Raw genomic sequence first — 12,111 nt, forward strand, 5'->3', positions numbered from 1 at the left:
TGCTGCAGCTGAAGAAGTTAAACCTGTCATAGTCAGGTGCACTGTCATTTTTGAGTCCTTCCTCACCAGCTCCATCACCATCTGCTACGCTGCTGCCACTGTTAAGGATGGGCAGAGTGCAGCAAATCATCCGCTCTGCTAAGAAGGTAAGTGGCGGCTTTCTTTTGTCTCTCCAGGAACTGTACACCTCCAGGACGCTGAAGCAGGCAGGAAAGATTGTAGCCGATCCCGCTCACCCCCATAGTCGTTACACTTTGCACTAACCTTCATCCTGGACTATACATCTGCCCATTGCACATACTATATATCCTTTGCATATTCTGCACTCATTCTGCACATCCGCTTATTTTATTATTTTATGCAACAGTTATTTTATATATAAGTTTTCTATATTTGTTTATTTCACATTAATATGTTTGTTTGTTTATGTTTGCACCATTCACCAAGGCAAACTCCACTAAGTGTAGGCTACTTATTGTGGCAATTAGCCTTTTTCTGATTTCAAATTATTCTGATTCTGATTTTTGGACTGCATGATGTCAGTCAAGTCCACTCAGCAGTAAGAAATCCCTGGGGAGATTATGCTAATTTCAAAATTCAATTAAGATTAAAATGACTGAATAAATTCTGTATTTCCATACCCAACTCTAAAAGTTTACCACTCATAGCCTACAACTCCAGCTGCTACAACAGCAACTACTACTATCACTACTACTACTAGGCTACTAATTTTACTATTATTAGTATTAGCCTACTAATAGCGCAGCTAAATATTATATTCATAACCAAGAACCGTATCAGACATAATAAAAGGCTGTCACGATGACACTGTGTGCAATTCACTGTTTTCTTTAGAATACTTTTATTTACCTATAATGTTACCTGCCTAACAGATTTGCATGAGAACCCCAACCCTTGAAATTAATATTTAGTGGGCCTCACTAGACCTAGACGGTTAAAGTACTAGACACAAACCAGATTCCCGTGAAGGCCCAGCAGTGCTCATGGTCCATGCTGCTCTTCTGGCGGACCCTCCCACATCTTGGCTCACACGCCCATCGTCTAAAGAGGACAGGAGGACTGCAGTCCTGCCACAGACAGTCGAAAGTCCCTGCACAGGTTCTCTTGACAAGGTAAATACAACACTACTGGGTTTGAATTCACTTCTCAGGCACATTATTTTGCATCGTTTGCTTTTACAAAGTACTTCAACTACGTTAGCAATAATTGCTGTTAATTATCGTGATTAAACTGCAGGTTGCGTTGGTGTTAGCACTGCCAGCTAGCGGTTAGCTACCCATGGTTAGCTAACGTTAGTGTTACGGCAATGCTAACGCTAAAGGTTAACACAATTGATGCATTAAGTGGGTTAGGAAGTTAATAAGGATGACAAACCTTTCCTGTGAGGTAACCGGTACTTTTAGGCTACCGCTGGTTTTAGTTTACGTCGTCATCCGTTGCTTCTGACAACGCAGCGTAAAGTTGTCAACTTTGCTAACTTAAGTTAGCAAGGGTGACTAGTTTAGCCAGGTCTCAAGTTTTAAAGACAGTGGTTCAGTCTTTGAGATGATGCAACGTAAGGTTGTTTTGGAGGCACTTCTTTATGGAACTGTTACATTATATTGTCTTATACTGAAGATGTTTCAACATTTTTTTCCTAACCCATTTAGTTTTATACTAATGGTAACGTTAGACAGCATACTAGAAATGCTAGACTATTAAAGAGACGGATATTAGTACAGCTCCAATTCATCAGCCTTAACGTTACAAACAGCCTCCAAAATTGAATCAACAAGTTTTTCAAAAATGGAACATTGTGGCGTTGATGAAGGCAGGATTTATTGCAGGAATGCTGTATAACACTGCATGAGTTTAAGCTACATGTGCCTAATGCATTATTGAATTCCATCACTGTTGTCAACAGGTGGAGAAGTTAACTGAAAGATTATCAGAGGAGGGTCCCAGTAACAAAATATCCTACAATCCCTCATCAACATGGGGGCTGTCATCTCACGGTGGAGGGTTTGTTTACTGATTGTCTTTCTAGTTATGCTGCTGTACAAATCCTGTACTTCTTCACATTGAAAAGATTTTGTTATAACCTTTTGTAATTTAGATTTGATAAGTTTTTCATTTGCAAGCACATGTAGGACTTCGCAAATCACACCACTACTTTAAGCACAAATAGTAGTCACGTGCTTAGGTAGAGCTACATAAATCATCACAATTCAGATATTTATGTTAAAACTCCTCCTGGCATCACTATTCGTTGGAATAATGTCATGCACAGGCAAACTAAATAATGCCGCCAACAACGGAAGAAGACACACATGACAAATGTGCAGAAATGGGAAGATTAAACAGGAAGTGGCCTGATCCTTCTAAAGACGTTGGTTGCACAAAGCACTGTTGTTATGGCAAATGTCCTCTTCTCTCTGACTTTTATTTTTTACAAAATGTTTGCCTTACAGACCAAACCTTCCACTGTGGAGATCTTAGAGGGAATCGATAAGGTATGCTGTTCTGTTTTGAATTCTCAAACACATTTTATTTAAATTGTTTGGTTTAGGAAGTTTTCCTTATTTATATTTTCATGCGGTGTGAGAGGAAATGCTATACATGGACCAAAGTAAACAAATTCATGCTTTAGGTAAATATTTATTGTTTTCTGTCTAACCTGCACTGCGGGTAGTTAGATAAAGCCAACTAGAACAAGACACTACCAAACTGTCAATTGGTATATATAGAAAAATTAAGTAATTCAGATAGGATATGGTATATACATTAATTGTGTTAAAAAATATATAAATAATGGCGAAAATGCAGCACTACATTTTACCACTGTGGTCCTTATTGAAGATAAAAGAGGTGCTGCATGTGAGCAATTAAAAAATGTTTTCTTTCTTCTCCTATGCCCGGTTTGCATATTTAACAACGAATGGTTAGGTGGTTAGGTGCATCCAGGCTTGCAGACAGCGCTCGCTATCATTAAAAACACAAGGCTTATTACAACTTGGCTTTATTTTTGTAGAACAGGCCATTAGTTGTATTGGTTATAATAGCGTTATACTTGCCAAAGTAATTGCAGAGATCTGCAATACGTTGACATTTTGAAAAATACGTCCAAAGGGGCAACAAAAATAAGCAGTCAGAAAATTATGCAGGTTGTAAGCTAGTGAAACATTTTTCTTGATTATCTCATCCACTTTATTTGGGGGTAAAACTGAAAATGAGTGCTCCAATGATATTAATAATCCATCATTGCACTGGAAAACAACAATTGCGACACAACACTAGCAAATAGGTTGGCCAGTAAACTTTTATGGTTCAAAAAGGACAAAGTGGGTTATACATTTACATTTGCTTTTGCTTCCTTTTGCCAAATACGTTTGGTCAAACTGGTGATTGATTACAACCTGTCTGATCATTCAGTGATATTGTGTATTTATTTAATTAGTTGCCACTTATTAGTGCCACTTAGTATGTTTTTGATACAGAAACAATGCTATGGACGCCATGTTCTACAAGCAGGTATCTTTTGACCATAAGAAAACAGATGTGTCAACAAATGCCAGATCAGCTCCTCATTTGCTGGTTGTAGGGCTTTAGTGCTCTTCTACAGTTAAGCTAGTGTTGTGCTATTTTCAGCACTTGTCCTTGGAGCAAGAGACACTAAACATATACTGAAGAGGTCGGGTGGCATTGACATTGTTAAGAGATGGGTGTTAAGTTTTCCTTTTGAAAAATCGTGTAATCTATTATGAAATAATATTCTGTATATAATAATTTTTCATGTGTATGGTTGCACCAAACGTACAGAAATACATACATGGTATACTGTAAGGCTGCATGTGAGAGCTGTTTATCCAGCACTAGAGTGACAGACACACGTGTTACAAGAGAACCATAGTGACCAGAAGGGGTCCAATTCTGTCCGCCAGTTATTTATGGATGTGGCAAATCAGCACTTGAACGCACTGGTGTAACTTTTCCAAAAAAAACAAAAGCTGAATGAGCCATTTGTTTATTGCAAAATGTTAATTTAGTTACAGATATATATTTAATTTCTGCTAATAGAAAAGTTTCATCAAGATTTAACCAAAATGTTTGATGTTTATGCTCCCGCTAGTTGAATGTGGAGTCTGCGATTCTGGAGAAAAATTGTCAATATTTCAACCCAACATTAAAACAAATACACCTCCTGTCAGTGCTCCTTCAGTCGTTAGCATGTCCCAGATTTACCGTTGCGCTCGCTCCCACTGCCTTTCTCTTTGTAAATCTATGGCCTTTCCCCTGTCCTGTGCACAAGCACACAAGTGTTCTATGGCTCAGTCAGAACCCCTTAGTTTATTTTTCAATTCACAGAGCCAGGGCATGTTCACCTTTCAATCCTGTTAAGGAAGTTAGTGTTCATCATAAATTCAACAGCTAATCCTAATAATATGTCACTGTCAATGTACGCCCATTAAAAGTGCTTGTGTTTGCCACTGACAGGCTCAGATTGATATAAGTGTCAACAACATTATGGAAAGGACCCTACAGAGAGACACTTGATCCTGTCTGTTAATTCGTCTGACCAACTCTCGCTAATGGAGAAGTCTCGCTCTGAGATCTCACGGTGATGACTTGACTTTTCCACACTGTCGAAATCATCTTTTAGATAACAATATGCTACACTTTGTAATCCAACAGAACAAATCTTTCCTGGGACTTCTCTCTTCAACTCTACCTTCATTGTCTTACAGGAACAAGTAAAAAAAGTAAAGGAAAACATCTTAAGGTCCTTTCCATAATGTTGTCAGACATGTATAACAATCTGAGCCTGTCAGTGGAAAAAACAAGCACTTTAGTGGACGTACATTGACATTGTTCCTAATTACCTAATTTCCTTCTTTTCAGTAATGTTTGCCTACACGGTGGGGGAAAAAAAACAATTTGTTCTGATTGGGTGATACAATATTATCACGTGGTGTGTGTGTGTGTGTGTGTGTGTGTGTGTGTGTGTGTGTGTGTGTGGTGGTGTGTGTGTGTGTGTGTGTGTGTGTGTGTGTGTGTGTGTGTGTGTGTGTGTGTGTGTGTGTGTGTGTGTGGTGTGTGTGTGTGTGTGTGTGTGTGTGTGTGTGTGTGTGTGTGTGTGTGTGTGTGGTGTGTGTGTGTGTGTGTGTGTGTGTGTGTGTGTGTGGTGTGTGTGTGTGTGGTGTGTATACATTGAATCACATAAAAATAATCAAACTGATGCTCAAAGCAGTAAACTGTCTGTTATTGTTATCCATATGTGCGAACAAGCTCTGAGTATGTATAAAACGATGATGGTTACTCTTATGGCACTTGGATTAGATAACCACAGTCACTGTCTTAATACATAAATCTTAATACAGTCACATTTGTGTACTTATATAATGCTTATTTCATTTTTCCCCACAGGATGTAAACATTCTTGAAGAATACAGTGAGAAGTATCAGAAGCAGTTGAAGACATGTGTCGGGCGTCTGCTTCTGTACTCGTCTCTTCTCTACTTGATCACATGTTTAGTTGTGTATTTCTGGTACCTGCCTGAACAGTTGATGGGACGGCTCATATTGTCTCTTCCCTTCGTTTTATTTCCGTTATTGTAAGTGTTGCAAGGTAGTTGATCATATTTTCCCAAAACTATCAACAGTGTAACCAATTAACCGTTTTTTCCTTTTCCTTTTTAGAGTTTGGTTACTACGAAAAATGCTTATAATTATCTTTTCACGAAGAACTAAAAAAAACAGTAAGATCCTTTTTGCTGTTGATGGTTGATACATAACTTGCAACATAATGGTCATTTTTGTTTAACTTTTGGTGCATTTTTTTAAGTAAAATGTGTTTGTTTTTCAGATGAAAAATTAGAGGATCTTAAAGCACAAAAAAGGAAAATAGTAAGTTTTTATATTTGTCCAGATAATTGACCTACACAGGGTGTCCAGAACAATAAACGGTTGAAAATTAAGGCCATTAAAAGAAATTAATCTCCATTTTACTAGGAATTCATTTTTTAAATTATTTTTGCAAACTATGAGTTGTCCATTCGTTTTAAGTTCTATTCAAGTTGATCTTGTAAAGTTTGTGTGACATTATATCCTATCCTGCATTGCGTGATAGCCTATCTTAGCCTGACAAGCCTGACCCACATCAAGATGTTGGGTCTGGGAACACACCATTGGCAGGCCGTAATCCGAGGGGCGGGATAAACAGTTGTCTTTCAGATTCCCTCTGCACGCAATAGGATAGCGCTACAACCAACCAGAGCAATGAAGAAAGTAGCGGAGCTAGTTGATTAAAAAAATTGTCGTATCCGGTCGGCAAAACTCTGGATGGAACATTTTTCACGCTGAACTGGATGACTAGTGGCTGCTGAACGTCAAGCTCCTTAACAGATCTGACAGTTAGGCTACCTAGACAAACATGGGCAAATGCAAAAAAACATCAGCATAACTTGGATGGAAGTTAACACGCTTCGTTTGCACATGCAATGTACCAGCCATAAATCTGGAATACGTGGAGAACAGTTATCAGTTTCTGTGCTGCTGCTGCTACCGTTAGGCCTACACCTCCGCAAACCAGGCCAAATTAGAAACGTGTTACCATATAAACCCTCAACTCAATGGTGAGTTGGTTTAAAAAAAATATTGAAGGTATTAAAAATGGGATTAAAAGGTATTGAATTTACCTCCAGGATTTCTGTATTTACCCTGTCTACAGTATAGCTGCCGTTTTCTTTTCACTCCAAACATTTAAACACTGATACCTAAAACACAGTCTGGCATCTTGCTGCTAACAAAACAAAATATTTTTTCTAAGCCTGGACAGAATTGCCCCGAAATGACCAAAGTATTGAACATAACTTTTCTCAATTAAAAAAAAAAAGACGATTTTCATGCATCTTTGGGCTGCCATGCGGTCAGATAAGTGAGAGAAATGTATTAAAAAAATAAACTCAACTCAATCTCATTGTAATTTTGAGGTCTAGTGGGCTCCAATGAAGTAAAGACTTGCACTCTGAGCGCATTATGTAGGGAGCTTTGTAATACTCATTGATCCTCTCAGCATTTTGCAGCAAGACATTTGCTAATCTAGGACCTGTACAGACAGCATGTGATTGGCACAGTGGCTTAACCCAGTAAACCACTCTGCTAATGTCACTTTAATTAATAGCATTTAGTGGAGGAAAGAAATAAATCTGAGAAATTGCTTGTCATCCTCTGTCAAGTCTAATAACTTTTAATAATTAGGGCTGATGGATTTTCACACTCTCCATTATTGAAGTAGTGAATGTAATTATTCTTCATATATGTAAACATTTAGAAATGTTTGGTACTTATTTTAACTGAAGGTGTAAAATTTTGTGAAGTAACTTTGCCGTTGTAATTTTATGGTAGGTGATTCTAAGACCATGTGTTTTTATAAAACGCTTAATAATTACATTAGATGATTATCAAATAATTACTCGGCAAAAGAGCTATTATTATAGATCTTGTTTCTTTGTGCAGTGTATTAGAACTAAGCATTTATCCTTTAATGTCTTTTATTTTCCAGCTTGAAGAAGTTATGGAAACTGAGACATATAAGAATGCTAAAATGATTCTGGAGAGGTTTGATCCTGATTCCAAGAGAAAAAATGTAAGTTATGTTTTTACTTTGTAACATAAATAACTTTGTCTGATTTTTATTTTTATTTTATTTTTTATTTTTTTAAAGTCATGCTTTTGCACTCTTTTTTTTCTGTATAAAGGAGCTTGAATCCACTCCAGTTGGACCTCAGATGACTCCAAAACCAGGACAAGGTAGCAATCCGTTTTAAAGACAGTGCCTATTCTCAGACCACTTCTCATTTATCATTACTTACTATTGTTAAGCAACATGCAATTTTGTTCTGTGTTAGACCTCCGCCAGCGCAATGTCATCCCAAAGACCCCCTCAGTGGTGGTAAATCCTGCAACCGGAGCTGCTGCCCGCCCTCCTCTTGCCTCTGGGCCCACCTATCCTGGACGATCTTCCCACTCTGCTCCAGGTGGACCCCCAGAGAGGAGCCTGTCGGCTATAGCTGCTCAGCAGAGCTTGATGAGGAGGCCTGTGACCCCTGGAACACCTGTTCCAGCAGTCGGTGAGTTACCTGCGCACAGGGGGACCACATCATAATGTGGTCGATTAAGGTGTGATTTACTCTTCGCTGGCTCTGTGTCCCCAGTTGCACACGGCTCTACGGTGTGTGTTGTCAGCAAGGGTGGTATATGTTATATAGTAGTTGTAATGGGTAATTGCATGAATGTAGCTTTCAAATATCTTACTAAATGGTCCAACCTTTCTCAAACAAGTGTATAATTGTGAACTAAGATTAAAAATAGGCTAACTTTTGATACAGTTATTATATTTACCTTGTGAATATAATGCTTCTGCTGTACATCTTTGGTTGCTTTAAGAGATTTTCAAGCCAGCCAGCCAACACGATGAAAAACTTTCCATAGAGCAGTTGGTGTGTATAAAAGACATCTGTGGTGTGCAGTCTTATTGAATATTCAATATAAATTATTTCTGGACTATGAACACTCAATAGAAGATGCAAATAAGTGCAAATGGTAAAGAAAATATGTTCCTAGAGGAAGCTGTATGCTGTAATTGCCATGTGGAATGCCAACTGTGAGGTGTGCACGAATCAGGATAACATTAACTATGATTAATTAGCCAGACCTGCGTTTGTTCTCTGGGCAATGGTGGTGGAATCTCACTAAATGTCTTTTAATGCTTTGTGAAATTGCCTTTGGCATAGGGAACACCTCGCAAATGGTTTACATGACTTGATGTTATCACCTGCTTTTTCTGAAAATTGAAAGTGAAAAGCAATTTGATACAAAGAGTCACCACAGAGTTTCCATATGTTGGTAAATTAATAACCAGCAGGATATTGAGACTCTGCCAAGTCTCACAGAAATGGCCAGTCATCTTCCTATGATTGCTGTTGATGTTAGATTATATTAATTACTGCTCACCATCACAGCAGGGATTCTGGACATGCTTTGCAAGTGAGATCCAGTGTTAATTCATTAAGGAAAAGGGGCACATTTTTTGTAACATTCATCATGGTTTGTGTGGTAAGCTGATTCTCAGCCTCACTACTTCACTTTGTTTTTCACTGTCAGCAGCCTCTGTTTAATGCAGTTTGTATTCAAGACTACAGACTGTGCCTAACCGGCATTGATGTTGTGCTAACAGGGGTGCACCCCCCAGGTCCGCCCCTGGCCAGACCTGTGGTCCCAAGGGAAAGAGGCGCTATGGACAGAGTCATTGAGTATCTTGTTGGAGACGGCCCTCATAACAGGTACGTAACCTCTGCTTTTGAACAGAGACAATCTCTTTTCAGCAATACACTTATATGTTGTGTATATACAGTTTTTTGGGCATATAAAGTTAATGTAATAAGCCGGTTCTTATCCAGCTTATAAGGACTTAGTTCCGAATTATCTTTTATGTAATATAATGCCATTCTCTGTGTTCTATATGCTGTCTTAATTGGATTGTCCTTCTGTCTTCATAGATACGCTCTCATCTGTCAGCAGTGCCTGTCCCATAACGGCATGGCTTTAAAAGAGGAATTTGAATACGTTGGTAAGACTTGGAGAAACACAACACTCTTTGTCAGTTTCCATCAAACACTGTGCCTTCATTTGCCCTCTAGCATTTGGCAGCGTAGTATATCATATAGCTCTTAAATGCCTCTGCCACTACCGACCCCTGTAAGCAAAAAACGCAACAAGATTGAATATGCAAACCAGTACTACACATCAATCTGAAGTGTTGATGCATCTCAGGCATTTTCTGTCATTGGTTCATATTTATGCATATTAATCTATGTCTATTTTGAGAATGTAGAGAAGTGACATAAACTATGTATGGTGTTTTTATTTGTTTTGTTTCAGCCTTCAGATGTGCGTATTGTTATTTCTTGAACCCTGCGAGAAAGACGAGGCCTCAGGCACCAAGACTCCCAGAGGTCGCTGGCGAACTGAAGATGTCATCCGAGGCGTCCTTACCACCACCTGCAGATGCCGACCAATCTGTTTTAGGTGATAATCACACTCAAGCACACACAAGGCATATACCTCTGAAGTGTAATGGCCATGCATGAAATCAAATGTTACCAATATTAGTACATTTAGAAATTAAAATGAAAATTCAAAATATGTTGTACACGTATCCAGTAGTGTCCATTTTTCTCCATTTACACTTGTTCAAAATGCGTGCATCTTTGCTGAAAAAAAAAAAAATCATCTCTATCAGGGCAAATGAAGCTAGCTGATGTCTCTGCTGGAACAGACACCCAAGAGCCAGGCACACCAACAACCGACGAGCCCAACTCCGCGTCAGACGGCCAAAGCACACCAGAGTCACAAGATCTGCCCTCTGAGAAATCTGACGGAGAGCAAGATGTGTCCGCCATGGAAGTAGAATAAAACAGTGGAGTCAGGCTGGAACTTTATTTTTTCTTTGAAGAAATGTAATAATTGTTAACTTATAAGTAAATGCCGTAAGGTGGAATAGTACAGCAACAAGTCAGCTGTTGTTGTGGATTTTCTACTTACAGTACAGAATTATCTTTTTTTTGAGAATTCCTTTTTTAGTTCTGGAAATAGTAAAGAATTTGATATAAAATTGCTTAACGCTAGCATTTTGTAGCAACCATCAAACAACTCACCTCTGAATGATTTTATGTCCAGCCCTTTCTTATATGATCTTATTCAGAGCAATAAGGCTTATACTGCATTAATTTAGTCGTTTTTGATGTTGTATAGCAGTGTTCTTTATTTTCCATATTTTATGTTTTTGACTGAAATTCTAACAGTATTCTATCTGGGTTAAATGGAAATTTTGAAACAATATTTTGTGGGGGAAATACATTTTTATTTATGGGAAATTATTTATAAATATTTTTCTATATTATGCTGTGCCTCTCATGACAGTGTTGACTGGGGTGCTCTGCAGCACGGTGGTGCTAACATGTTTACACAACCATGGTACCATAATAGAAAGGCACATTAGGAATGTATTTATTGCTAAAATGGAGAAAAGAGATTTATGTCAGTACTGTGCACCTGCCCTAAGTGCCTTTTTATATTTGAAGTCTCCGTTTCTTAGTGTTGTCAATAAAACCTATTTACATATAGACAAAGTCATTTAACTGTTAACACACTGTTTGCTGAATGTCTGAACTCCCATTCTGTATGAAATAATTCTGAATAAACGTTTGAAAGCATCTTTGTACATTTGTGCTCGGATAACAAAACATTTTATCTACATATTTTTTTGTTTTTTTATAAAGGTAAGTGCTGGAGAATTATCTGACTATTGTTGCTATGAAAACACAATTGCTTGTTGCATTTTAAAAGTGATTCTCCATTAGCATTAAAATATGAACACATAAGGTCAAACATGTAAATAGCCATGATGATAATAGCTTCAATTTATTTCTGCTACCTTCTTGTGTCATGTATTTCAAATTGCTGCCCCATCTCTTCTCCGGCCAGCTTCTCACCGAGGAACATGTTTAAACAATCCATTTTCATTAGTAGGCCAATTTTAGCTTGTGATCATTTTATTTTAGCTCATTGATCATTTCAGACAGCATAAGATAATGGTGCTGACATGCAGCCCGACCAGTCTTGATTGCCTGACCCTCTTCATTTGCAACAAGAAAGTCATTGCTGCTACAAAGTTGCTCTCCGCCATTACATGACCCTTTTCCCCTGAAGATAGACCGTAAACTATTGGTGAGGTCAACACCCCACATCTTCTATGGGTTTTGATAATGTATGTTTACAGAGACGTGACCTCCTGGGCCTTGTAATGCATCAATGTGACATCCACAGTAACGCCTGATTCCGCCGCATGCTGTTGAGGTTGACCTCTGACAAGAGCCAAATGGAGAAAAAAAAATGCAACATCAATAAGACAATGTTTGAATGTTTTCACACCTTAGGGAGGTTGTCGAGAATACATAGCCTGGACATATGTGCATCATCGTAAGTTATATATCACAAAAGATCTCTGCTCTCTGTGGATTGCAAATGTATGTTTGAGTAATAGTTTTCATT

At 38.3% G+C, this 12,111-nt stretch overlaps 1 protein-coding gene across 1 annotated transcript; it reads left to right on the forward strand.

Annotated features, from left to right (window-relative positions):
* The first annotated feature begins 971 nt into the window (after window positions 1–971).
* On the forward strand, window positions 972–11,268 carry lnpa (limb and neural patterns a). Its single transcript, XM_032528982.1, has 13 exons — window positions 972–1,133; window positions 1,925–2,022; window positions 2,472–2,513; window positions 5,425–5,612; window positions 5,698–5,756; window positions 5,864–5,904; window positions 7,562–7,645; window positions 7,758–7,809; window positions 7,908–8,129; window positions 9,236–9,341; window positions 9,558–9,628; window positions 9,940–10,086; window positions 10,301–11,268. Exons 2-13 carry the CDS (start codon window positions 1,996–1,998, stop codon window positions 10,471–10,473), a joined length of 1,212 nt encoding a protein of 403 aa, XP_032384873.1. The 5' UTR covers window positions 972–1,133; window positions 1,925–1,995; the 3' UTR covers window positions 10,474–11,268.
* Window positions 11,269–12,111: the final 843 nt, after the last annotated feature.

The sequence above is a fragment of the Etheostoma spectabile genome, chromosome 11 (assembly GCF_008692095.1).
Source record: "Etheostoma spectabile isolate EspeVRDwgs_2016 chromosome 11, UIUC_Espe_1.0, whole genome shotgun sequence".
Lineage (NCBI taxonomy): Eukaryota > Metazoa > Chordata > Actinopteri > Perciformes > Percidae > Etheostoma > Etheostoma spectabile.